At 43.8% G+C, this 27,066-nt stretch overlaps 1 protein-coding gene across 3 annotated transcripts in view; it reads left to right on the top strand.

Annotated features, from left to right (window-relative positions):
• The window catches only part of RORA (RAR related orphan receptor A), a 1,262,587-nt gene that overhangs the window by 546,286 nt on the left and 689,235 nt on the right, over positions 1-27,066 (top strand). For 2 of the 3 annotated variants that reach the window (XM_045814466.2, XM_087859285.1), the window contains exon 9: positions 18,827-20,250. In XM_045814466.2, coding sequence (XP_045670422.1) covers positions 20,085-20,250 — 166 coding nt within the window. In that variant the 5' untranslated portion in view covers positions 18,827-20,084. The remainder of the gene's footprint in view (positions 1-18,826; positions 20,251-27,066) is intronic. The other variant, XM_087859286.1, reaches the window with a different exon arrangement.

Genomic DNA, 27,066 nt, shown 5'->3' with positions numbered 1-27,066 from the left:
CAAGACAGAATAACTAAGACAATTCTAGTAGTGCACAACCAGCAGTTAAGAATATAAAGATTATTAAGATTATAACTGGATTTCTAGAAAATCATAATTAAGTTCATATTTCAAACATATGGAAACAGGATTGTTTTGAACATTTTCCTCTGAAACCATGAAAAGATTTAGGAGAACATTTGATAGATTACCAGAGATTACCAATATTCCCAAGACCAACTAGGGAAGCTCTAGTTTATAATCCTCTGTCTCTGTTGAGACACATAACCAGGATGTTTAAATATGGCCAACTAGCAAGCCTATCTTCTTGAAATGCTTCACTAATTTGTTACCCAACTTTGCCAACAATCTGTCCCCTTGCTTGTTGAACGAGCTACAGTTCTCAAACACCTCCTGGGCTGTCGAGCTTCGTGTGTTGCCAAATTACCATCAAGAAAGCTTTTATCAACTTGTATTTCCCACCAGCTGTGTGGGAGAAAGTGTGTCTCCCCAACTCCTCATCGGTTCTGGGTAAAGAGAAGTTGCATTGCATATGATGTTTAGATTTTAAAGATAGCACTTAGAGCAAAAAATCAGATAGTGTCCAAATGACTCTGGCAGATGCCTACATTGTCCACGAAGTACAGAGAGATAGGTCTCTGTGTCTTAAGTGCTGTCTCACGTTCAGGCTTATGAGTGGGACGGTGGACAAAATGACCCCACCTGTTTTCATTGTGTTTTTTCATCCCTTTATGTTTGTTTATTTATTTTTGTTTGAATTCATCGAAACCAAATACAATTGCCTTTGTCATTTTTAAATCTGAAGTGTTCATCTTTCTTTTTTTTTTACATTAAGGGTATGATTACCTTTTTATTACGTATATTTAAAAACAATGTGTTTCCTAATATGCCATCTTCGTGCCATTATGGTGTGTGTGTGTGTGTGTGTGTGTGTGTTCTGTTTATGGCCCTCCCCACTAGAATAAGTATGTAACATCTTAAATTATTTGTAGAATACTTTCTGGTTTTATGTTTGAATTTTTAATCTTTATGGAATTCCTTTTTATATACAGCATTGAATTAAGCATCTGAGTTTATTTTTCCTCAAAAGCTTGAGCAGTTATCTCCTGGAGAGACATCCTTAAAAGTTCTCTGATGTGTTTATGTTTTCCCATTCTGGTTTTCATACAAGACTTTCAGCTGTTAGTAATCTGAAAGACAGAAAGAAAATCGGGACAACTTTTTCTTGTCTCACACTTGTACCCAGGGCTTTTCCTTCCTCTTGAAAGAGAACGGTGCGACTTCAGTGATTTGGTTATCAATAAGGCAATGGAGAGAAGCAAGCAAGCAAGTTCCTTAATCGCGTGGCAGAAGCTGTTAATTGTCCCTCAATATCAATTTTTGCCTTCCAAAATCCTTGGTAACAAAACCCTTACTTCTTAGCTGGGTACAAGATCAACCAGAAAAAAGGCTCTATAATTACAAGCTTCCTTGAAACTGGGAAGTATCTGGTTTTTGTGAAATGTCCTCAAAGTAGGAAGCATGGTCTTTCTTGCCCTTACCTCTTTGTTGCACCCTCAGCTGTGGACATGGCGGCCAGACAGCCATATTAAAGAGACCAGCACAATGAGACAGACGACTCCAGGGTCCCTGATTTTGTGGAACTGGCATTTCAGTTGTGGACTTACACGTGGCTGAATCTGAATGATACAGAAACACACAGAGGGCTTATGTTTTATTCAGCATTACATTCATAGGACTTGACACTGGACCTAGAATGTGGTACATGTTGAATAAATGTTTGTAGGAGGCATGTCTTTCCATTTATAGGCAAGACAGTAGTCATTCTGAGGATTTCAGGTAGGCTGATACCTATTCATTCCACATCTCATCTTTTGTATTTGGGCCTGTGACTTTGAAACCTCAAAGAAAACATCATACCATCTCAAGTATGTTTTACGTAGCTACCAACTTCGATGGACCTCTTTTACCTGACTTTCATTTGCTAAGAATATGCAAATCTGGGAGGGCTCACCACCATTTTGATGCACACTCCCCCAGAGCACACGTGAGTGGGGGATGGTGAGTCTTCTAGAACAGATCCCAGCCAAGCTCCGGCCCCGAGGTGACAGCTCTCTGCAAGGTTTATGCTCCTATTTAATTGCAGTTACATCCTTCTCCATTCCCTGGGGGCCCATCTTTATGGAGAAATAGGCAGTTGGCTGAGAATGTTGGAACGGAACATTCCTTGCTAATTATTTAATTTTCGTCTGGCACAAACTGAAGCCTCTTAAGTTTAGTGGGAACTATAAGTCCATTAGCTCCCTTTGCTACCAGAGAGCTTACCACATATCACTAAAAACAAACACACAACTCTATTCTTGCCCTTGTCCTCAACCCGGGTCAGTGAAACTGCTTTTCTCTTCCACCTGCTGTTTACGGAGTAATGACAGCAAGCGTCTCATGCTTTCTGTTGTGAAACTGAGGCATCAGTAAAAATGGAGTAAAGACAAAAGCCCTGGCCTCTCACGCCCCCATTCCTTGCCCACGCTCTAAGCCTTCCCTTATTTCATCTACAATTTATCGAGTTCTGGCTTGGAATATAATACCCAGGACTATGCAATGAGGAAGGTATTGGGAAACCAGGGACCAGAGAGGTGAAGCTTCTCCCCCAAAGCCACACAGCCAACAAGTGGCAAAGCGGAGGTTGGAACCCAGCTCTGCCCTGGCTATGATTTAGGCCCCAGACTATGGATATGTGACCTTAACCACTAAGAGGGTCTTTAACCTTCTTGTTTCCTTAATGAACTGCTCTTCACCTTTCAAATGTAGTGCAGGTGCCACTTTCTCAGGAAATGATCTGTACTGTCCTCGACTGAGGCCCCCTCTGTGCTCCTGCAACATCCTGCATCTTTATTCCAATAAAATGTTGACTTTGAGCATTGCATTAGTAAGTGCTATAAATGTTTTACATGGATTACCTACTTCAATGCCCACAAGCCTTCCCAGGGAGGCTACTATGATAAGGGACAGTCCGTGAAGAGGAACCTTGAGTAAATAGAGCCGGGGCTGCAAATTCAGGTTTTTTGTTGCCAAAGCCTGTGCACCTAACCGTTATGGTATAATGCATTACAATACCTTTATTTTTTAATTTGACAATGTCCTTCTTGGACTCCAAACTCTTCAATACCAGAGAGTTTCTTACTCATTTTATACTCTCAGCAGGTGGCACAGGATGACACATGACGAGCACTAGCTCATCGGATTTAAATCTCCCGCCCCCTTTGTTGGCCCTTGAATGTGTTACCACTACATGAGATGGGAATATTCATTTTTGGAATGGGACATAGCTCCAAAAAAATACACATACTATCAAATTGAGGACTGTAGATTCATCTTCCTGTGGCATACACAGACTCACAACCTGGCTGAACTTTTTTTCCAGATAATTCCAGATGTGTAATGAGAAACAGCTTTCAAAGAAGTTCCCACACAGGAATGTTCTTTATGGTCTGGTCATCGTTAGTGCTGATTTACCAAGTATTTACCGTGCCCCTTTCTGGGAGCATGTTAGGATTTCTTTTCTCTGCCCCCTTGAGTCGGTAAGACTGTGTGACTTGCTTTGGCCCATGCAGTGTGGGCAGAGTGACAAGTGGTACCTCTGGGCCCATGCATGACTTCTCACTGGTCCAGTGACAAGCAGGGTTTGCGATATAAATATGACTGTGAAGATCAGAGCCCCCACCTCTGACCTGCAATGAACAGTAGGTTAAGTAGGACGCAAAGCTTGGTTGTCCTAAGCCACTAGGACTGCGGGTTGATTGTTACTACAGTTTAATAGCCTGTCTTGCCTGAGACACTGCTGACAGTCTCCTGATTCTTGGCATTTTTTTTTTCTCTTGAGAAATGAGGAGAGTCATTAAACTGAGGCATAACCTCAAAAGCTTTAGACCCAATGGAAGCTGAATAACTATCATCACACTTAAGAAAGTTCTGATTGGGTCGGTGCTACTGATTGTCCTCCTTCCCCACTAGGGGCAGAGAAGGTTGAAATGAGCCCAAAGGAACATCAGAGGGATGTAATTAGATGAGTGAAAATATTCTGAAGGTCAAAGGGTGGGATGGCATTCCGGAATCTCCTTGCTGATGCTCCTTTGAACTCGGCGGAGCTGTCACAGTTGCCTGAGACTGTGGAGTGCGAGTGTGCCAGGAGGCTGGGGGTGAACTTGTTGCTCTCACGGAGTGCCTTCTGGCTTTATGATTTTATATCTTCAATCTGGGCTGGTTAGAAGATTCATTTATACACTTAACCAGATTTTCCCAGGGTGTAAATTCCCCCCAGAGATAAATTAAACACTTTTAGGGATACAATCAGTCTGTGAGGCCACCAGGGTACCATTCACCGCTTCGCAGCAGCAATTTACCAAATGGTACTCTGGTGACGTAGGGAGTGAGTGCACATCTGTAAAAGGACTTCCTTCGCATCCAGGGACGCACTCTTAGAATTCTCCCTGCAATGCATGGACAGCCAAGGGTGGAAAAAGGAGAGAGTGAGGCCCCCTAGTTGCTCCTCTGTTCCCATCAGGCTCTCAGCTGGGCTGCTGTGTCAGTGGAAGATAAGCCAGGGTAAATTAGTGAGGGAGGGGAGCTCAGCTCCTGAGTATACGCCATGGTCCCTTGGTCAGGGCCAGCTCCCTTGGGGATGGTCCCTCCCCCAGGGGCCTGCTGCGTTCCCCAGGATGTCAAATGTCAAAGGCTTTTCCTGGACCCATGCCTTCGACCTGCCTTGTCTCTCTTGCCTCATCAACGTCTAACTTATTTTTCCTTCTCTTGGGGGTATTAAATATATTCATTCATTCAAAAAACAATTAGCAACCACTTATTATATTCTGGGTCAAGTTTTAGTGAATCACACCAGTCCTTGGTTCAGAGAGATCTGAGTTTAAATCTTGGCTGCACTATTTATTGGCCTTCTGCCTCTAGGCCTCACTTTATCCATCTGTATAATAGAGGCAATAAAAGTACCTCACTCATAGTGTTACAGGAAGAATTAAATGAAACAATATATGTAAAAGGTTTAATGAAGTGCTGAGCACAAAATAAATATTGGCTATTATTCTTCTTTACCTTCCATTGTACCTGCCAGCCATTGAAGCGCTGGGGCTGTACATAAGGCCTGGTTCTCACCCTCGAGACATTCAGAGTCTAGAGCAGTGACCCTCAGAATGTGGTGCCTGACCACAATCAGCAGCAGCTGGGAACTTGTTACAGGAATCCTCACACTGCACCCAGGCTTCCTGGACCAGAAACTCTGGAGCCCAGCAATCTGTTTTAACAAGCCCTCCAGGGGACTCTGACCCTCACTCAGTTTGAGAACCTCTGCTTTATAGTAGAGGAATACTTGTATCTTGTATCTGCAGGGGTGGGGGGTGCTTAAAGTGCACAAAATGTTGCTCTATGCTCTTAAGCAAAGGAAGAATTGTTCTTAACTCTGTTTTCAACCAAGGAATGGAAGATATTGTAGGACAAATGGCTCGTTCACTAAGGACTGCACTTGTGCTTGGGTATTCATCCCCTCAGGGAAAGTGACCATCCTACAACTTAGAGTAAGTTTCACTTAGCCTAAGCCAATCCTGGTAACCCAACCCCTTTTAAGCAGTTGGTTAGGAGTGGACTTGTGACCCAGTCTGAACAACAGTCATGAAGAAAGTCTGTTGAGGGATTTCTAGGAATTTTCTCCTTTAAAAAAAAAAAAAAAAAAAAAGCAAGCACACAGACAAGATGGCCTTCTGCTGCTGGATGTGATACCGAGAGCAGCAGGAGCCATCTTGTCACCATGAGGAAGGAAGCACAAGGGCCAGGCTGACGTTCAGAGAATGTAGAGTAGGGAGATGGAAGGCCCTTGTTGATATCATTGAGGGGTGAGATCAAGCAACCCCAGTACCATCCTATCATAGGACCTCCTGTATTATAACAAGTTCTTCTTGTTGTTTAAGCCGTTTTGAACTGGCTTTTCTGTTTCTTGAAATGAAAGTCCCACATGGTAAGTCCCACATGGAGAAAGATTGGCAAAAGGTAACAAAGCTAGCCATCTTAACTCATGTTCTGAGGTTCTGAACTCCTGTCCTTTCCATTATGTAACTTGTGGATGGATGATGGTTCTGATGGATGGGGCAAGCTGATACAGTAACTCACGTACATACCTCATAGCATCCCACACCCGTTCCACCACCCACTCCATCTACTATTTTATTGAACTGAAACTCTAGGCTATCACATTTTTATCCCTAGTACCTAGCAACATGCCTGGCCCACAATAAGTAGTAACTAATATTACTTTTACTTTTATAATAAATATGCAAACATAAAAATGAAGAAATATAAATAAAAATGTTTATTGGTGGAGGGAACAGCCACATAATTACATGAATAAATGAATGACTAACTACTGAGGGATTGATAGTATGCATACAGTTAATGTACTCCCACTCTATAAAAGTCACTTTCATGTAGTCTTACACACCTTAAATCAGACTGTAAAATGTTAGAGTTCAGGGGAAGATGTACTGGAGTGGAGAGAGGCTTAAGTTTTCCATAGAATCATTGCCTATAAGAGTAGAAAGAGACTTTATGGTTACTGAGACTATTATTTTAGAAATAAGGAAACTGAGAAACTCTTCCTCTCCTTTCCTTTCTTACTCTACTTTCTTTCTAATTATGCATTTTCTTCAGTCTTCCTTTCTTACACAGAATCGGCAAATGTTAGATTGGAAAAAGAACCTGTGAATCATCTGGTCTACCTCCTTGTTTGACTGATGCAGAAGCTGATGTCCAAAGAGAGGAAAGTGGCTGTCCGAGGACTCGGAACAGTTCTAGCCAGTGCACTGGGCAGTGAAGGGCAGGTTTGGTGTCATTCTGAAATGGGGTTGAGGGGGATTGTCCCATATCAGCTCTGCCACCATCATAAGTTGCATGATCTTGGCCATGTTACTCATTCGCTCTCCATGCTTTGGTTTCCTCAACCAGAACATGGGTTGCATCTGCTCATTGTGTTGTTGTGGGAAATATGTGTACCATTCAGGAAGTATGTTTAAAGTGCCTGAAGAGTATGCACTCAGTAGCTCTTAGTCATATAATAATATCTAATATGTGCTGATGAGGAGGATGGGAAGATGACCAAAAAGGAAGACCTGGAATTTGGACCCAAATGTCTCAATTCTTGTTTATTTTTACTAACCCATCTCTTTTTTTTCCCTTTTTCTTTCTCTTTTCCCTAGCCTGACATTTAAGTTTCATTTTTGTTTTCCACTTTATTATTGTTTGCATTAGAAAGAGGATGTGTCATAGAAAGAACATGGACACTGGAATTAGGCCAAGGTTGAGAGTTTAAATTTGCTGAATGTTAACTATGGAGCTTTGGTCAAACTCCTTACTACCCTGTGCTAAGTTTCTTTGGAAAGCAGAGATTCCATCACCCAGTTCCTAGCCCTGTGATAAAGTAACACTCCTTGTATAGTTCCAGACATGTTGATTTTTCCACGAAAGTCGCAGCCAGTAAGCATGCAAAGTTTTAACTCTATCTCCTCTGGGACACTCCCAAAATTGAATCGTGGCACTATTTACCCAAATGGGCTAAGTCCAAATTAAGTCAAATCTAGCCTGTTCATTCAGTTAGGACTAAGGTGATTGCTGACCTTGCAGAATCATGTGGTTAAGGCATGGCTGACAAAGACTGTAAAAGATTGACCACACTTGGGGCCACATTCATTGGGATCGCGTTGTCTCCCATCTTACAGTCCAGGTTTGTCCTCAAAGATCCTTTTGCTCACACTAAAACAAATAGTGCTTTAAAGTGACCTTTCTGTCAGCCAAATGGGGAGAGCTGCCAGTAAAGTTCCAGGCTGCTAAACTTGGTCCAGTGAAGCAGCCTGGGGCAGAGGAAGGGCACTAAATGGGGAGTTGGGAGTCCCGGGTCCTTCTTTCATTCCATTGCCAACTCTCTGAGTGACTTTGGCCAAGTCTTCACTGACCTCTCTAGTTTCCTCAAGACAGTTAAGTCCACAGTGTTATTTCTCTGTTTAGTGAACTCCTTCAGCAACAGAACATGCCACCATATATATTCTATATCTTCTATATTCCATGCCCCAGCATGGAACCCAATGAGGGGCTCAAACCCACAATCCTGAGATCAAGACCTGAGCCGAGATTGAGTATCAAACACTCAACCAACTGAGCTACCCAGGTGCCCCATGGTGCCAAGTATCCTTTAGGCATTGAATGGAATTGCAGAGGAACCTTGGAAATGATCTAGTTATCAGATGAGAAAACCGAAACCCAGAGAGGATAAGCAAACTCTCCAAAGTCACACAGCTTTTTGGCAGCTGTTCTAAGACTCCTGCCTTCCGCCCTTGCAATGAGACGATGGTTGCTGCATGATGATGCATCCTTTTTGGTCATATCATCATGGAATAAATGTTAAGAGTAACAGCTGTGTAGACCCAAGGCTCTATTTTCTTTATTATGACAACATGTCTCTGGGAAGAAAATATTTGTAGATCTAACTTTTGGATGTGAAGTAAGTGTCAAACTGAAATGTTATTGACTCAATGGTGCTTCCTACTCTGATAAATGTATCCAATATGTTCCCAGTGACTCATCTGCAGGGCGAATGTATTTTTTTCCTTCTTCCACAGTGACATTTTTGTTCTTCTACGCAGGGCTGCCCCTAAAATCTGCATATACAGCATTATCGAATTTCACCCCAAAATTAATAATTTGATTGGTTATTCAAAATCTCAAGCATCCTGATAACCAGCAATCAAAGGGGGAAATAATATGCAAACTGATGGTTTATCTTGTTTCTTTTTCCTCCAACAAATGAGCTCTTTCTGAGCCAGACAACTTATTGGAAAATTATGAGACGATATTTTACTTAATCACTATATCTAGAAGATCCCTGAAAGAAATGAAGGATTTTTTCTAAAACATAGGTTGGTCCTTGAAATATTACCTTTCTTATGGGGAAAAAAATCAGGAAGGGGGCTATAATGCAATAGTTTTATTTTCACAGTGTCATAAGTAGATTTAGAAAGATCCCATACTGAACACTGTGAAATAAAATTAGTGATGGAATAAATGAAATGAGAGTTTTGAGATTAAAAATATGCTGAGATAATTTCGGCTCAGGCGGTGATCTCAGGGCTCACGGTGGTGAGATGGAGCCATGCTTTAGGCTCTGCGCTGTGTGGAGTCTGCTTAAGACTCTCACTGCCTCTCCCTCCCGCCCTCCCCCACCCAGCACGTGCACTCTCTCTCTCGCTCTCGCTCTCTCTCAAATCAATAAATAAATCTTTAAAAAAAAAGATCTGAGACCCTTCAGTGGAAAACACTATGCTGGGAAGAAACATGGTGTACAAAAAGACTGGGGCTGCTGATTTTAATTGGCCTCAGGTATCCTTTTCCCAAAATGTGTGATAGAAAACAAATCCCCTAGAACAGATCTTTATAAGAACAGTTATAAAGTCCTTTATAACTTCTATGTATTTACAGAACTTTGAATGCCAGAAGGCACACAAAAAAGTAGGAACTCTCTCTCAATGTACATACATACAGAAAATATGAAAATGAATGAAAAGCAAGATAAATGTGTACATTATCTATGCAAGTGTCCTGTGCCTCGAGACAGCACATCCTAACTTCTAGTAACACAGCAGAAGTCTATCCCTTATGCTCAGGTTCTCCAGAAATGTAGACATTTTGCAATTAGCACATACACCGGTGTTTTCACTTTAATGACAGATAAGTAACAAACAGAATCACCAGCAATTCATTAGCTTTCAACACTACAAAAATCTCTGATGATACCTTTTTATGAATTTGACCTGAGGCTGCTCGCTGGAGGGAACAGAAATTGCATCTGACACAGTAACGTGCTTTCACTGTAAAAGGTCTTAAAAGATAGGGAGTTCCCAAAATGAATAGGAAAAGGACCTCCCCAAAGCAGTGGTCAACATTTTTTGTTTAATCAATAGCATTTGGTTTAACACCAGTAGTTCTCAGACTTGGAGGCTCCTTATAATCACCTGGAGAGCCTTTACTACTCTACCTGGGCTGTACCCCAAACCAGTTAAACCAGAATCTCTACGGGTGGGACTCAGGCAACTGTATGGGGCGATTACAATGTGCAGCCAAGCTTGAGAACCTCTGATCTACAGGGTAGCCATTCCTGATGACTGCATTATTGGCCTCAGTTATTCACTCTCTTTCATACTGCTACACATTCACATCCTTGAGCTACTCTCTCGGTGCCTTGACTTTGGATATGGTCATGTGACTTGTTTTGGTCAATAGGATGTTTGTGCATGTGCTATGCGCAAAGGCTTGACGCGTGCTTGGTTGATGGGCTTGCTCTCTTGTGCACCTTCCTGCCTTGGGACATGAGCAGAACAGGCCCCTGTCAACTACTGTCCCGAGAAGAATGAGCAATGCAAAGAGCAGAGCCAAACCCAGTCAGCGACCTGGAGCCAAGGCCAGCTGCACCCTAGCTTGCTTACAGACGTAAAGGTTGGAAAGAGATATTTGTTTGCTGTACACCACTGAATTTTGGGATGTTTGTTATGTAGCAGTTTTGTATAATAGGTAACTGAGCTACCCAAAATAGAAAGGAAAATATTTAGTGAGAAGGCCAACTACATTTTGGGGCCAACTACTTTTCTTCTGGCATGAGAGAGAGGGACAATTCAGAACTATTTCTAAAGGAAAGTTTGACCCATAATATCTACTATGATGTAGCTTTTTGGAACAGTGCTACTGTCTTTGTCACCCTTCTGATCTGTTAAGCAGAAAATATTTCCTGCTGACTTCTTACTCAGTTTCACACAGGCCTTCCATCTAAATACCTATCTTCACCAGGGCAGAAACTGGCATTCTGAATCATCAGTGCCCCAGGCTAGTTTAACAGCAATTTTTTTCATTTTACTTTTTCTTTTTTTCTTATTTTTAATTTTTAAATTTTAGCTCTCTCCAAGTTTGTTTTTTTTTTTTTGTTTGTTTTTTTTTTTTGTGGAAGAACAGAAAAACACTTTCTATGTAACTACCACCCAAATAATGAGACAGGTATAAACTTAGTTATGGTAAGTTTCCTTACTTGGGGCTGGGAAACCAGTGGTTGTGCTGGGGTCATAAGCCAAGTTAGCACACAGAGGCATGGGTCTCTTCTCTCACAAGAAGTGCCCTCCTTTAGGATTCATAGTTGTTCATCTCTGTGTATTTATAAATCAGGTGGGCTTGAATTTAGGACAGTGTCCTCAAATTAAGTGTACCTCAGAATCACAAGGAAGGCTTGTTATAACACAAATTGCTAGACCGCACCCCCAGAGATTCTCACTGGTGAGACCAGGGATTTGTATTTCTAACAAGTTCCCATGCTACTGCTGATGATCTGGGGACCACCGTTTGAGAATCACTGACTAGAATGAAAAGTATGTATGTGTGAGATGTCTTCCATCTGGGACGTTACCTTGGATAGGGAGGATTCTTATGTTCTTCCTCGGTGGAAAAATGTCTGTATACAACACTAAGGATAGGTCCACCTGGAGGATATAAATGGAGTCAGGCACCTCATCTCTCTTTGCAAAAAGCTCATCTTAAACATAACCATAACCCATAACCATTTCCCAAATGTGTATCATTAGTCCTGACTCCAGGAAAAACAGCTCGTGAAATACCTTCTTTTCAACAAAGCTTTCCTTGATTTCTCCAACACTGACTCTTTCTTCCAAAGAAAGAGTCTAGAACTCTATCTGAACCTGTCCTAAGGCATTCAACACATAATGGACTTGTCTTAGCTCCTCACAGAGGATGTACAATCTGTTTCATCTTAGAATCTCTTATAGCTTTTTTCCTAGCAGGTGCAAAATAAATGTTTATAGAATCAAATCAAATCTATGCGTGAATATCCATGTGAGGGTGTCTTGGAAGTTCAAAAGATTAAAACTTGAAATGAAAAGCCTGCACCATCAATATGATAACCACTAGCTACATGTGGCTATTTAAGTTAACTGATGTTAAATAAAATAAAAAATCCAGTTCCAAGCTATAGTAATTAGGACAGTGTGGTATTGGCAAAAGAGTAGACAAATAGACCAATGGAACAGAATAGAGAGCCCAGAAATAGACACACATAAATTTAGTCAACTGATCTTTAACAAAGGAGCAAAGGTAATACAATGGAGAGAAGATAGTCTTTTCAATAAATGGTGCCGGAAAAACTGGACATTTACATGGGGGAAAAAAAATGAACCTAGACACAGACCTTACAACCTTTCACAAAAATTAACTCAAAATGAATCATATGCTTAAGTGTATAACATAAAACTATCAAACTCCTAAAAGATAGCAAGAGAAAATCTAGATGGCTTTCAATATGGCAATGACTTTTTAGATATATCATAGGCATGATCCATGAAGGAAATAACTGATAAGCTGGACATATCAGACATATCTGATAAAGAACTAATATCCAAAATATAAAAATAACACTTCAAGATCAACAATCAGAAAACAAACAACCCAATTTAAAAATGGGCAAAAGACCTGAACAGATACCTCACCAAAGATACACAGATGGCAAATAAGCATATGTAAACGTGCTCCACATCGTATGTCATCAGGAAAATGCATGTTAAAACAACAATGAGATACTATTATATACCTATTGGAATGGCCAAAATTCAAAACAGCAACATTACCAAATGCTGGTGAGGATGTGGATCAATGGGAACCCTCATTCACTGTTGGTGGGAATGCAAAATGGGGCACCCTCTTTGGGAGGGAGTTTGGTAATTTCTTACAAAGCTCAACATACTCTTACCATATAATCCAGCAGTCAGGCTCCTTGGTATCTACCCAAAGGAATTGGAAACTTACGTCCATGCAAAAATGTGCACATGGGTATTTATAGCAGCTTTATTCATAATTGCCAAAACTTGAAAACAACCAATATGTCCCTCGGTTGGTGAATAGATGGACAATGGAATATTATTTTGTGCTAAAAAGAAATCAGCTATTAAATTATGAAATGACTTGGAGGAAATTTACATGCATATTAATTACTAAGTGAAAGAAGGTCGCCTGAGAAGGCTACATTTTGCGTGATATTCTGGAAAAGGCTAACCTATGGAAGTTTAAAATATCAGTGGTTGCTAGGGGTCAGGAGGAGGTAAGGATGAATAGGAGGAGCACAGAGTATTCTCAGGGCAGTGAAACTCCTCTGTTCTTTTCTCTCATAATAAGACGGTGGATGCGAGTCATTACACATTTATCAAAACCCAAAGAATGTACAATACCAAGAGTGAACCTTGGTGTAAACTACAGACTTTGGGTGTTTGAATGTAAGTTCATCAGTTGTAACAAATGTACCACTCTGGTGTGGGATGTTGTGGGGGGGTGTTGAATGTATAAGGGCAGGAGATATATGGGAAATCTCTGTACTTCCTGGTCAGTTTTGCTGAGCATAAAACTGCTCTGGAAAGATCAAGTCTACTTAACAGGGAAACAATCCAATTTTTTAACCACATTAGCCATATCTCAGGTGTTCAATAGCCACATGTAGTTAGTGGCGATCATACTGGACAACACAAATATGATTCTCTCAGGAAGACTTCTCTAAGAATTTCCAAGTCACTCTCATCTACGTTATCTGACCTTTACTAACTCTCCTGTGAGATAAGTAGTTGAAAATACAAAGGTCATCATGTCCATTCTACAGATGGCAAGATGGAATTTTAAAGCAGTTAAGTAAATTATTTCATGGCAATGTGGAGGAATCTAATCTATAGAATAACTCTGAGAGAAGAGAAAGTATCTAGAATTTAACAGGTACTCAATAAATTGTACCTCTTTATTTGTTGATGCATTCAGTTTCCTTATTTTCTTTACCCACACCTCATACATTCCCTCATTCAGTTGACAAAAATTACATTCATCGTGTGTTGGACACAGTGGTCACACAGGTGAACAAGTGCGACCAGGTCCCTGCCTTTGAGGAGCTTACAATCTAGCCTTCTTTACCCTTATGTTTTTCAAAGCCAGCCAAAAATGTCTGTGAGCTCAGTATCAGTAGCATCGTGATGGTTCTGAGAAGGACACCGAGCCCCACATCACCTCGCTTCACCCAGGTGAAGCTTATGTGTTTCAGGTTGGAAACACTGGCTGCAAGAGACCTGTTCTCTAGGTTCCTTGGCATTTGCATGTTGTCAAATGCCTTCCTCTTATTGAAGTTCGTACACTAAGGGAACAGTAGCTGCCCAGGGCAGGGTCCCTGGTGTTCTGTTCCCTGAGGAAGACTTTTGGCAACTTCAGATGCTGGTCTCTATGGCCGTTGAAGCCTCATCACTGAATGCCGCTTAGTTTGGTGTGCACTTCTTAGACATAATGATTCTGTCTCTATTTTCCCTAGAATCCAGCTCAATGCCCTGCAAGTAATAGGAGCACAATGAAGATTTTGTAAAATGACAAGATAGATGCCATTTAACTCTTGACCCAGTGGTACCCCAGTTGAACACTAGCGATTAATTAAATCATCATATACCCACTGTGTGCCATCTATGTTCCATATTAGCACTATCCAATAGGTGTATGAAGTAAAGCACGTACGAAGTTTGTATTTTCAGTAGTCAGAGTTTTTATTATTATTATTATTATTTGTCAGAGAGAGAGAGAGAGCAGAGGGAGTGGCAGGCAGAGGGAAAAGCAGGCTCCCCGCTGAACAAGGAGGCTGAAGCAGGGCTCGATCCCAGGGCCCTGGGACCATGACCTGAGCCGGAGGCAGACACTTAGCCGACTGAGCCACCCAGGCGTCCACATTTTTTAAAGTTAAAAGAGATTACCTTAATCTGAACAGAATATTTTATTTAACCTGGTAGATGCAAACTATTGTCATTTCAACATGCAATCAATAGAAAATTATTAATGAGACACTACATTTTTGTGTACTGTCTTTAAAATCTAATGTGGGTTTTAATATATCTCATATATTTCAATTTGGATTAGCCACATTCCAAGTACTCAAGAGCCACCTGTAGCTAGTGGCTACTGTACTGGACAGGGCGGTTTTATACAGTATATATGAAATCCTACAAGATGACTAAGAATAATAGTGAAATTTTGAGTGGCAAGCATTCTGGAAGGATCACTCATCTATCCTCCTAACAACCCTCATCTGTAGATGAGGAAATGGGCCTGGAAACGATTAGTAACTTACTGTCGACCCACTGCTCCTCTGTGGCAGAGCTGGGTCTGGAATTCCCGCTCAGAGGCCACCAGGTCAGGCCACTGACTAACTGCGTGGTCTTGAGCGAGGCAGTTCTCTGCATTTTAGTTCCCTCTTTCACAAAATGGGAAGAGAGTTGCAGTGGATCATCCCGAGTGAATCTTCCTCATTTCCTGGCATCTGGCAAGCCTGACTCTCCTGTTCCCACCTGTGAGGACGTCAGGTTTACATGACTTCTTCTCTGATCTGAACAGCGGGCTCTTCCTAGCCCAGACTTTCCTGGGTGGGGCTGGCCTGACTCCGAAACTACCAACCTTGCAGTAGGACGGAGCCCCTCCCATACCGAACAGCAGTGCTGCATTTTCATTTGAGTTTCTTGTATTTCCAGCAGAGAGTTCAGCTTCAGCTTCTTGATGCTTTTTTGAAAGAAAAGAAACTTGTTGTCTGGGTACTCGGTTTTAATTTTCTATCTTCTTTGTTCTTAGGCATGTTGTAGAAAGCTCCCCTCTCCCAAGGATATTCTACTATATATTTCCATAATTTTCCTGCTCTCCCTCTCCACGAAATGCAAAGAAAATAACTGTCAACTTTTTTGCATATATAAATTTTAACAGCCCATACATGTCAACTAATCTTTTATCCAGGAAGGAAAGGCTTATTTCAAGTGATTGAAAGTTGAATGCTTAGGTTTTCATTCTTGTTGTGTAATGAAACACTGTGTGGACATGCTACGTTATGATTAGTTTATCAAATCCATTCCCCAGATCCACTAACTCTGACGAGTGCCTACTATGTGCAACGGCAGGCCCTATTTTCAAGGAACCTATCTTTTATCAGGAAGAGTACGGCAAATGTTCAACCAAGGACAGTACAAAGTAGATAAAGTGTGCCAAGTGCCTTAAGAGGGGTGTAAAGTACAGTTGACCTTTGAACAACACAGGTTTCAACAGCACGGGTCCACTTATCTGTGGATTTTTTTTTTTTTATAAATATAGTACAGTACTCTAAATGTATTTTCACTTCCTTATGATTTTTTAAATAACATTTTCTTTTCTTTAGCTTACTTTATTCCAACAACACAGGATATGACACAGATACAAATAATGTGAATTGACTGTTTATGTTGTCAGTAAGGCTTCCAGTGAACAGTAGGCTATTAGTGATGTTTTTGGGGAGTCAAAAATTAAATGTGGATTTTCGACTGCACGGTGGGTCAGTGCCCCTAGCCCTTGTGTTGTTCAAGAGTCAACAGTACTAAGTTCAAATACTTGGTTTGGGGTAAGTCAGAGAAGGTTCCACAGAAGAGTTGCCTTTTAGAATGGACCTTGAAAGAAAGGTAGGGTTTCAGTAAACGGGGAGGGCAAGAAGAGCATCTGGGGAGAAGAGGCTTAGGCGCCTGTCCCTGTCTCCCGCACTACAAGCAGGAGGAAGCGGAGGAAGCTGCACGTGGCTTGGTCTGAGGATTACACTTGGATTGCGGGGATTATGTAAGGATGTAGGGCAGTTTGGCAAACTCTGCCTGAGTGTCAGACTCCCAATCCTCCACCCATGGGAGACGGCATTAATTAATCACAGCCCACACCTTTCCAACCAACCTCAGGAGTTCCTTCATGAGATGAGACCGATTTGCCATCCCTGGTGCAGGAGTGCAGAGATAAGTGAGGTAGAGCCTCGAATACCGTGTTGACTAGTTAGTAGTTAATTGGATAGGCAAAGGGGAGCCATTAAAGTCTTGTAAGTAGGGGAGTGACATGGTGGGAAATGAGAGCTGTAGTTCAGGGTAATTAACTTGGCAGTGTTATCTGGGATGGATTAGAATGGTTGTAAGACTGAAGGCCGGTTATTTGGAAGGTTACTATAATGGTGTAGGAGAGCAATAATGTCCGGCACTGGAGTGGAGGCTGTGGAAAGGAGGGGCACAGGTCACAGCGGTAGAGTTTAAAGCACTTGGCAAGTACGTGCAGATGCGGAGAGCTAGGGCCGGTGGTGAGAGAGGAGTCAAAGCTCACTCAGAGGGTCCCAGGAATTACCTTGAAATAGGAGAAAACAAACTAGTGTTACCATCAAGAGGGGAGCCTGGGATTGGCAAGGAGCTAGGGAGAGTCCTGGAGAATTTGGGGAGGGAGGGAACAGTCTGCAAAAAAATGGATTTAGGCTTATCTCTTCTACAAAGCATAGATTTTCTAAGCCATCGTCTGTCAGAGAACTCAGTAGTGCAAAGTAAAATAACCATTTTTAAGCAAACACTATTGCCCTTTGTCAACGAGCAGAGCCTAAGGAAGGCTTCCATCTTTCCAAATATTTGAAAAATTGGAAAGCCTTAATTAGTAAGCAGGCAAGGGGCATGAGGGAAGGAAAATATATAAATCTAATCACTGTGCTTTCCAGGTTTCAAATGTTTCCCCAATCCGGGTAATCTACACTTTAGTAACAATGATTGACAGTCAAGGAATGTATCTAACTCACTTTTATTTTTCCCCTGGGGAAAGCACTTTCGGTCCCAATTGTTTTAAATTGCAGAAGCAGTAATTGTTTTAGAGAGTTAGGAGGAATGTCTTTTTGGAACTGGAATTTACTGCTGAAGGGAATATGGATTCTGTCTTAATTGACTAAGGTCACTAGGGCCATTTTCAGGAAGGTCTTTCCAGGGTGAACAAATACCAGCTAGGTAAAGGAGAACAGCAGAGGAAACAACTGAAGGCTCAGGGGAATAGACTTAACCAGAAAAATGTTAATGAGTTGCTACTGGTGCCTAAAAAGGAACCGGGGATATTTTTTGAGCCACTTGTATCCCAAATAGAATTATTGGTGAAATTTAATATGAAAAATTGTTTAAAAATATTTTAAAATAAACATGGAGCAGTGGATATATTTTGAGATACTCACTTCCACAGAGGCACTGGCTTATTTATTAAACCATGCACTTTGATATATTTGTTTACTTAGAAAAGTCAAGAGTGACAAGCTAGGTCAATTGCATCAAGAACATTATTAACAGCCTAACCAATTGTAAATGGTGTGAAGGCTGTTCTGGAAATCTGTGCTTTGATGTATGGGGAAACCCGCACATCTGATTTGGGATGGAGGAGACAATCGTGGCATTGTTCGTAGGCGCCAACAGACAGGCTAAAGCCAGGGATCCTTGCAGAGACTGGATTAAGGTATCAGAACTGTTCACATCTCATTTACATCACCCCGAAGAGTGGACCACAGGTTTTGCTGATCAACACGCAGACCATGGCAAATAGCATTGTGTATTTGAAATCAGACCAAGATCGGTAAGATCAGTAACAGTAACACAAACCATGTGTGAAGTTTGGCATATGGAGGTTCCTCCGAAGCCATTATCTAACTAGGTTCCCCCCCCCCTTATTTTTAAAAAGTCTTTTTCCAAAGTAGGAAGGTAGAAAAAGCAAAATGTTCCCTACTTCTTTCTCCCATCCCAACCCCCTAAATGCACATATTTATGCCACCTTCTGGTATATAATATTTTTTATTGTCAAAATTTGTGAGCTTTCTGAAGGGAAGGTGGGGGTGTGTGTTAAAAATGTACTAATTTCATCATTGTCTGGGCAGGCAAAAAGAACTGGTGAACTGAGTACTGAAGTACAGAGAAGTCAGGCTACTGCCACCTGAATGTTTTGCACTCATCCAATCTGTATCGCGCTTTCATACCGGAGTTTGGCAGCGAGGTAATACTGATACACTCCTCTACTTTCCTTGGATTTCATTAAACACCTACTATGTGATGGTTGTGTTTCAATGGAAGGGATGTGCAGTATGATGTCTACAATGATGTGACTTACTTGAAGCTGTTGATTATCTGAATTTTATTGTCAAGACAAAATTATTCATGCCTCTCCAGTATATCTTTTATGGATGAGACTGTACGTTTGAGAGCAAAATTACCAGTGGGAATCGACAATTAGCAGCCACCCAGGAACTAGATGTAGTGTGGCATATTTCTACCAGCTTAGATAGTCATCAACCCATCAGGCCAAAGTTTTCTTCAGCAGAAACTGCCCTGCCAAGTGGTTTCTGGATCCTTCTCAGAGGAAACAGCAAGGGGCTGAAAGCCACCTCTTTCAACCACACCAGAAATTGGCTGTCCATGGAGATTCTAGACCCAAAATCTGTCTTAGACACAGATGTATCAAACCAAGTCTGGAAACCCACTGGACGTCCCATCCGGAAGTAAGAAGTGCCACTTCCCCCATCCTCCTCTTTCCTTGGGGTGTCAGCCCAGGTCAAATTCCTTTTTAGTTTCTCCTCAGTCCTGGGGTGGGCTGGCAGGGAGCTAGCCGCGATTCCCCAACGTGGATGATCGCATTTGTCTCTTCTCAGGCTGGCTGCAGATGGGGACGAGTTCTGTTCCCGAGAGAGTCTCAGAAGGAGCCACGGAATCATCTCGCTGATCTTAATTTCTGTCCCTGGGCTGGGCAAAGGGGAGGATCGGGGCAAGAGAGCCTCTCCCCTCCTGCCCCCCCTTCCCCAAATTGGCAGCCAGTCGGTGGCTCTCGGTCTGGGGTCTGGAGGGTGGGGAATGTGGGTGTGGGGGCCGGCTGGAGAAGCTCTCGCTAGCGCTGCCTGTGGCCAGACCCGCCTCCCAACCCCTCTCGGGCGCACACAGACGTCCACCCAGACACACTCCGCGCGCTCCCTCGCGCTCTCGCTCGCCCGCCGCCGCCTGCTCTCTCCCTCCTGCTCTCCCTGGTCTCTTTCTCCCCCTTTTTTTTTTTTTTTTTTTTTGGTACCATAGAGTTGCTCTGAAAACAGAAGATAGAGGGAGTCTCGGAGCTCGCCATCTCCAGCGATCTCTACATTGGGAAAAAACATGGAGTCAGCTCCGGCAGCCCCCGACCCCGCCGCCAGCGAGCCGGGCAGCAGCGGCGCGGACGCGGCCGCCGGCGCCAGGGAGACCCCGCTGAACCAGGAATCCGCCCGCAAGAGCGAGCCGCCCGCCCCGGTGCGCAGACAGAGCTATTCCAGCACCAGCAGAGGTAGGAGGCTGCGAGAGGGGCTGAGGAGGGGGCGGCGGGAGCCCGGGAGCGGAGCGGGGGCCGGCCGGGAGCGGGCGCCCGGAGCGCGGGGTCCGGGGCCGCGCGCGAGCCTGCAGCGGCGCCCCGAGCCCGGAGAACCCCCCTCCCCTCCCCCCTCCGCCCCCCAGAAATGTTGCAAACTTTTGCAGCCCGTTCTCGGGTTGCGGGAGGAGAGGGGGGCGGGGGAGGCGGCAGGAGGGTTGACAGCCGGCGGGCTCACCCCCTGGCTTTGATTTTTCTGCAAAGAGAGGAGGAAAGCCGCGTAGCCCAAATTAAATACGCTCCCCCAAAATACGGAGAACCGGGGAGTGGGGGCCCGGGAAAGAAACTTTTAAAGCGGCAGTGTCCTTTTAAGAAGGAAAAGAAATCCGTTTATGGCCACCCTCCTCCCGCTTTACCTTTTCTCCTCTTGACAGTTTCGGCCCAGGCTGCCCCAGACGGGGTGTGTTTTCGGTCCCCCGCAGAGCTGAGGGGGTGCGGGAGGAGTGAGCGACCTGGGAAGCCCCGGGGGTGGAGAGGGGGCGCTCCTGGATCTGGGGGCGACGTGGGCACCTTCTCTGGAACACGACGGTGGGTTTGGGATATGGAGGAAGGGCTGAAGGAAGGGGGGTGCGGGCGCGTGAGGTGCTCGCCAAGTTGTCTGGCGGGCGCGGCGAGGGGAGATCCGCAAGTTCGCAGACCCGGGGTTCGCAGCCCGGCGCCCAGGCTGGCGGGGGGCGTGTGCGCGCCAGCGCGCGGAGGGCGGTGGTGCTGTGGGGCGCTCCACGCGCGTTTGGAGTGAGCGTCTGCAAAAGCAAACAAGCACAAACAGAAAGCTCGAAATGCACCCAAACTTATTTCTGCCCTGGGAATCCTTCCCTCTCTGAGGTTCAAGCGTTTCTGCAAGAACCTGGGAATGGTCAGCGAGTGTTGAATGCTGGTTGGATAGTGCGAGAGATGCCCCCCCCCTCCCCGAGCGATTTTTACACTTCATTTTGGAGCGTATGTGCGGGAAGGGGGGGGCGGGGGACTCCATTGCCCCCTCCTTGCTTTTTCCTAGTTAAAGTCGAGTGTTGGGGAAAGCTCACTCTCTCTCTTTCTTAAAGGTGTCGGAACCTGATGTGGGGGTTTCTCTTGGAGGTGGGGGATTATTTATTTGATTGCGCCTGGAGTTTGCAAAGAACGGGAGGAAGCTACGGCTTTAATTACTGTTGTAAATAATGTATAAATCACGCCTGTCACTCCGGAGGAAGCGGGCTCGCGCGAGTAGCCCAGGGCTGGGCATCAGGAGGATCTCCAGCCCAGGTTTGGGCACTGGCCCAGCGCGCCCCCTCCTCTTGCCTCTCGGCTTCTGGCCGCGACTGGGGAGGGCTGGGGAGAGGCGAGTGGGGGCCCGGGAGCCGCTCCCTTCCTCTCGATGTTATAGTTGGAGGTAGGAATATGGCTGATCATGTGCTGGCTGTTTTACAGTATTCCCCCCCCCTTAGCCACACCCCCTGTCCGGGCGCTTTCCCATTCACGGAATTCGAGTACAGTAAAAGCCATCAGGATGACACACACGAAAAACATTTAATTAAAGGCGATTTCCGAGGAGTGAACACGCCGAACCGCGGTTTCAGCGGGAGGGGGCTGTAGCAAGGGCCGGAAAGGGAGGGAGGGGTATCAGGGCTGGGGGCCGGGTCCTGCCGCCAGCTCGGTGAGTTTGTGTGTGGAGAGCTTTTGGCTGCAAAGAGTATATTTAGACCCTGAGACGGTGGATTTGGAATGCGAGCGGGTTATGTAACAGGGTTAATCAGAAACACTGGAGAAAATCCCCTTCATGTGTTTCTGAGTTTTTTTTTTTTTTTTAAGGGGGGGTACATAGTATATAGGAAGCCACACTCATTTCTGGTTTGTGCTGTCACCTCCCTCTTTCTTAACCCTCCCCCCACCCCGTGTGTTATTAGCATCTTCAGGTGTCATCCTTGCCAGAAGGTGTTCTTGCAAGAGATCAGGGTGGCAGGCTGCGGAACCGACTAACAAATCCGTAACTTGCTGTTCTTGCAAATTATATAACGCTGGGGCATTCAGTTACCGCTAGCCCCCTAGGCTTAGCAAAAAGGGGAGAGGGACAAAGTCGGGGTGAGATCCATCCTGCACAGCTGACCTGTTGACCTTTGTCCCCTTCCCCCCTAGAGGGTCACCCTCCACTCACTCTTCTCCAGATATTTACTAGGGGGAGGGAGAAGAGGTAAGGCCCAAACACTCAACTCACATCCTGCACGCAGGCACTAGGTTATATAACAGTCTGAATGGAAAAAGGAAGGTCAGAGATGGAGGCATCCTTTAGCTAACACAGCAGTAGTAATAGCTTCCAGAAATTATGTGCATTTGCAGGCTTTAACCTCAGATGTAGTGTCTGCTCCTCAGGGGTACCAATCTTCGTGTGTATGACCTAGGGAGAAAAAGAGAGAATGTGTAAGTATGCCTGGTAGATGAGAGTGATTTGAAAATGGGAAATGTTTGGGTTTTCAGATGATGTAATGGAGTTGGCAGAATATGCAAGTCGGCTCCCAGAGTGTAAGCAGCAAGAAAATTGGAGCTGGCATCCAGTATTAATGTTGCATAAATTACAATATCGGAAAGAAATTAACCTACACACTAGGTGATTACGCCTTTTTAATACTTAAAACAGAAAGGCACACAACTCAAAAGGAAAAGCAAACATCATCACCCTATGATTAGCATTTTCAACCTCAAGGAGGATTGAATGGAATTCTTGGCATTGGGTGAAATGGGAAGCTTTTGGATTTGGGAAATGCTTTCCAGAGAGGTGGCAGGGTTAGCTTCTAGCCAGCCAGTGTTTGCAGTCCACAGAAATTGTGGTCTGGATTCTCGTGACATTGAGGTGACCTCATGAGACATTACCTAGGTAGACTTGAAGCTGTTGCTGAATGCCAAGCTCCTGGGAGTCCCCGTGTGAATGGGCTGCATACCCTTAGTGCCTGTGCTTCCAGAATCTGATGTGTGACTTTGTAATCTGAAAGACGGACCTCCCCCAGTCCTTAAAACTAGCAGGGAAAGTTAGCAGTTGTAATGAAACTGTCCGGTTTTCTAGGTGGTATTAATGATGGCTGGTGTCATTCAGTACCGTCTTTACAACACAATCAAAGGCAAAAAAGAAAGGCAAGAGGCAACATGGGATGTAAGAATGAAGCGGGAAAAAAACCACAGCGAATCTTTAATTTAACAAGGCTTTCAGAGACTTCAGGGAGCCATAAGCATTGTGACATAACTGTTGTTAAAAACCCTTTTCCAGAATCTCATTATTATATGCATGCCAGAAGCTTCCATAGTTTGCTTCCCTGAAGTTACCCTCACAGGGCTGCGTGACCACAGTTGGTTTGGAGCGCCGATCCCGTCGCTTGAAGGCTTTTAGGGCAGGCCGACCTAAGGGAAAAATCGAAACCAAAAGATGGGATTAACACTGAAAAGCTCAGTTGGGTTGAGATTGAACCCCCGGAGGCTCAGTTGAGATTGACTTAAAATCAGTTAACAAGGCCTTTAATTTATTTGTAGTCCTGAGGACTTCTAGAACCATATAACCAAACTGGTTGGTCTCCACTCCACGCCCCCCCTTTCAGTGTTGGCTGATTCACTTTCTGGTAGGTGCCCTTCTTGCCTGGCAGTTTATATAGCCTTTTCTAGAGATTGATTCTCGGATCAACTTTCCTAACATGGGCCTGGCTCTCCACAGTGAACAAGTGATGCCCCATAGTTTGAAAGAGCTACTGGCTGGGATAAAATCCTTTGCCAGAGGGATGGAATAATTGTTTTTTAAACTAAGGGACTTTAATTTTCTGGTAAATTGCTCATAAAAACATTTATAATTATACCCTTAAAAATGTAATGGAACAATTTTAGAAAATGCATTTGGTGATAGTTATGATAACCTTTTCTGTTGCTTCCCCCTACTTTCTTAAAAAGAATTGAATTATTAATCCAGAAGTCAAATCCTGAGTGGCTAGAAACGTTTATAGCAGACTCCTTTTATGTTAGTCACCTGCTGGAATTTTCCAGAACCTACCAGCATCATGAGGAGCCTTGGCTTTAGAAAATGCCTCCGTTTCCAAAACTGAAATACAGAGTGTGCATGGAAGCCCCCTCCCCTGAGACCCTTCAGCTTGTGTTTTCAGGGCAGCAGAGGTGGTGGTGGTGGTGGTGGTTGGGGTGCAGCACACACACTGCTAGCTCCACACCAGGCTCCAAGGTGTGTAGGGAGGTGCGAGAATATTCGTTGCTATAGTTGTGCCTCCAGGTGAAATGTTCTGAGGATTTGGGCGACAGCTGAATTGCTTTTGGGAGCAAAGCGACCCCTGTCCAGAGCTGCCTTTGGAATGAAGCGAGACAAGCCCATGGCTGCTTCTCCTTGGGCCACACTCTTGTCACTTCTGACCGAGGATGCACATTTTTCTCCACATTTTCCCATTTTTGCTTCCAGAAAGTTGTAGTGTGTTGTTGGAAGGGCAGACTGAGTTGGGGGTCGCTGAGAACTCTGTGTGTGGGGGGCGGTCTCTCACGGCGTACGCCACTCTCTGTGAGAGTGCTTGTCCTCTCTGCCCTCAGCGTTTTGGTCTCCTTGATGAATTGTGCTTTTAGGTTCCATGTGTGTTATGTGTTTGAAGAAGCAAAATGCATAACGACATTTCAGGTGTCTGGGGGAGAATTATAATGTGACTGCCCTGTGTGCCGAAGACTAAAATTTTGTAGAAAACCCGCTGTCTTCATATGACATAACCTGCTGCTTACCCTCTTTGTTTTCCATGAGCCATTGTTCAGGTGCTCTGAGGTAGACATCGTCCACTCCCTCAGGGAGATTCCTGACCAGTCCTCGTAGATTAGTGACAGATTCTTCCAGACCAACAAGAGTCTGCTTTGAAAGGCTTTTAGGTACCAGAGTGAACACTAACCTAGAATGTGGAAGATCTTTCTGAATATGAAGACTGTCATCCTTGCTGAGAATTTAGGAACAGCATCTCTCTTTTTCTCTGTATTGTTCTTTCCTCTATGATTTTGGGAAAAAATTTTTTGCTTTTTTTGGGGGGGGGATTGTGTGCGTGTGCGTGTGTATGTGTGATTCATAATGGGAAGTGTTGGTTTGGAAACGAGCTGTTAAATTTCACCCACCTTACTAAACCGTATGTTAAGAGAAATAAAAGTGAATCATTTTGAATTAATGCTTTAAAAAAAATTCTCCAGATAATCAGTGTTCAAGTGTTGATTAATATACAGTAAATCATGATTTTTCTATAAGGGTACCAAGGCATTACTAATGAATTAGTTTTTCTGGCTAACAGTAGATGAACCGGATCTTTTCTGTCTTTTTCTCTTTGAATATGTTTCTTTTAAATGTACTGGTCCCCTTTCCCACCCTAGAAAGAACATGCGGAATGTAATCGAATCTTTCTTTGAGGTTCGAGGATCTTACAGTGCCACAGGGTCACTGTTCTGAGGATGAATTCTGATTGTACATTATAGAACTGTGAATGGAGACAGTGCCAGAGATTGGACTAAATCTGCCCTGATCCCAGCTTGGAAATTGTTTTCTTTTTCTGTTAAATCCTCAATATCAGTATGTTTTGTTATTTGCCTTTTCTGGTCTCTAACTTGCAAGGAGCAAAACGGAAATTCACTTTAATTGGTTGATTCTGGTTAATTGAGGTTTTTACTTTCTAGGAAAATCTCAACCTGAATCGAGAGCCTTAATCCTTCCCAACAGTTACAGAGGATGTAAAATCATTCTCAGATGTTTAGGAAGACTGTTGTTTTTACAAATAAGTTAGGTAATGTATTCCCATAGCATTATGTAACCTCTCCCCCACGTAATAATGGTAGATAGAAATATCAGCTAATTTTGCCTCTTCCTTAGATATATTGAGAGGGTATCATAAATCCTAAAAACTAGGAAATTCTAGGGTAGGAGGAAAGACTTTCAAGAATATCAATAAAGAACGTTTAAATTCTCCCAAAGGAAATTCTCCTTTAAAGTTTGGGCCTTTGTTCACTGGACCAGTATGGAAAGCATGCCCAGCAAAGCACCATCAGAGGCTGACTTTCTCAGGGCCGTCCCACATGATTTCATGACAGTCTGTGCTTATCTTCTGGTATCCTTGATGTCACAGCATTGCAAATTCATCTTAGGGGTCATGATGTTCTTTTGTGGCAGCCCAATTATTATTATTCTTATTGCTGTTTTGTTTTTGGAGTAAGGACATCAAGGAGATGGTCTAGAGAAGTCTATAGAAGGGGGGAATGGGGCGTGATGAGGAATAGATGTGCCATGTCTCGTGGCTCGAGTTTTGCTCCCGCTTTTACGTGCCAGTGTGAAAAGGAATTACAGGTAACAATTCCCTTGTGTTGGTAGAAGAATGGTTGTTGTTGTTGTTTTCTTTTTCCCCTAACAGATGCTTATGGCCTCCACTGACATGTCATTATTACAGACTGTCTTATCATATTACGTGCTCTGGCACATTGACACTGGCGTGGCCCTGTGGTTTCCTGGTGATTGTCTGGTCCACAGGACTGAGGCCCTGGTGACCAGCTGCAGAGCCCTCTCCCACGTCCGCCACCCGTTGAGAGTATAGGTCTCGCAGACCCCTGAAGGTGCTGGAGAGGGGGCAGGCCAGGGAGTTTCTGTACCAAAGCTCAATCAGAGGCTGTAACGGAGTAGGAAGGCTTGTGGCACAGAGGATCGATAATCTCCCGGCCTCGAATCATCTCTAACGAAGTTACTGGGCATTTGAGTTTTGATTGTGAACT

The sequence above is a fragment of the Ursus americanus genome, chromosome 36 (genome assembly GCF_024610735.1).
Source record: "Ursus americanus isolate L20-20 chromosome 36, mUrsAme1.1.p, whole genome shotgun sequence".
Taxonomy (NCBI): Eukaryota; Metazoa; Chordata; class Mammalia; order Carnivora; family Ursidae; genus Ursus; species Ursus americanus.
Note: the sequence above shows the minus strand (reverse complement) of the source record. Positions and strands in the feature narration are given on the sequence as shown.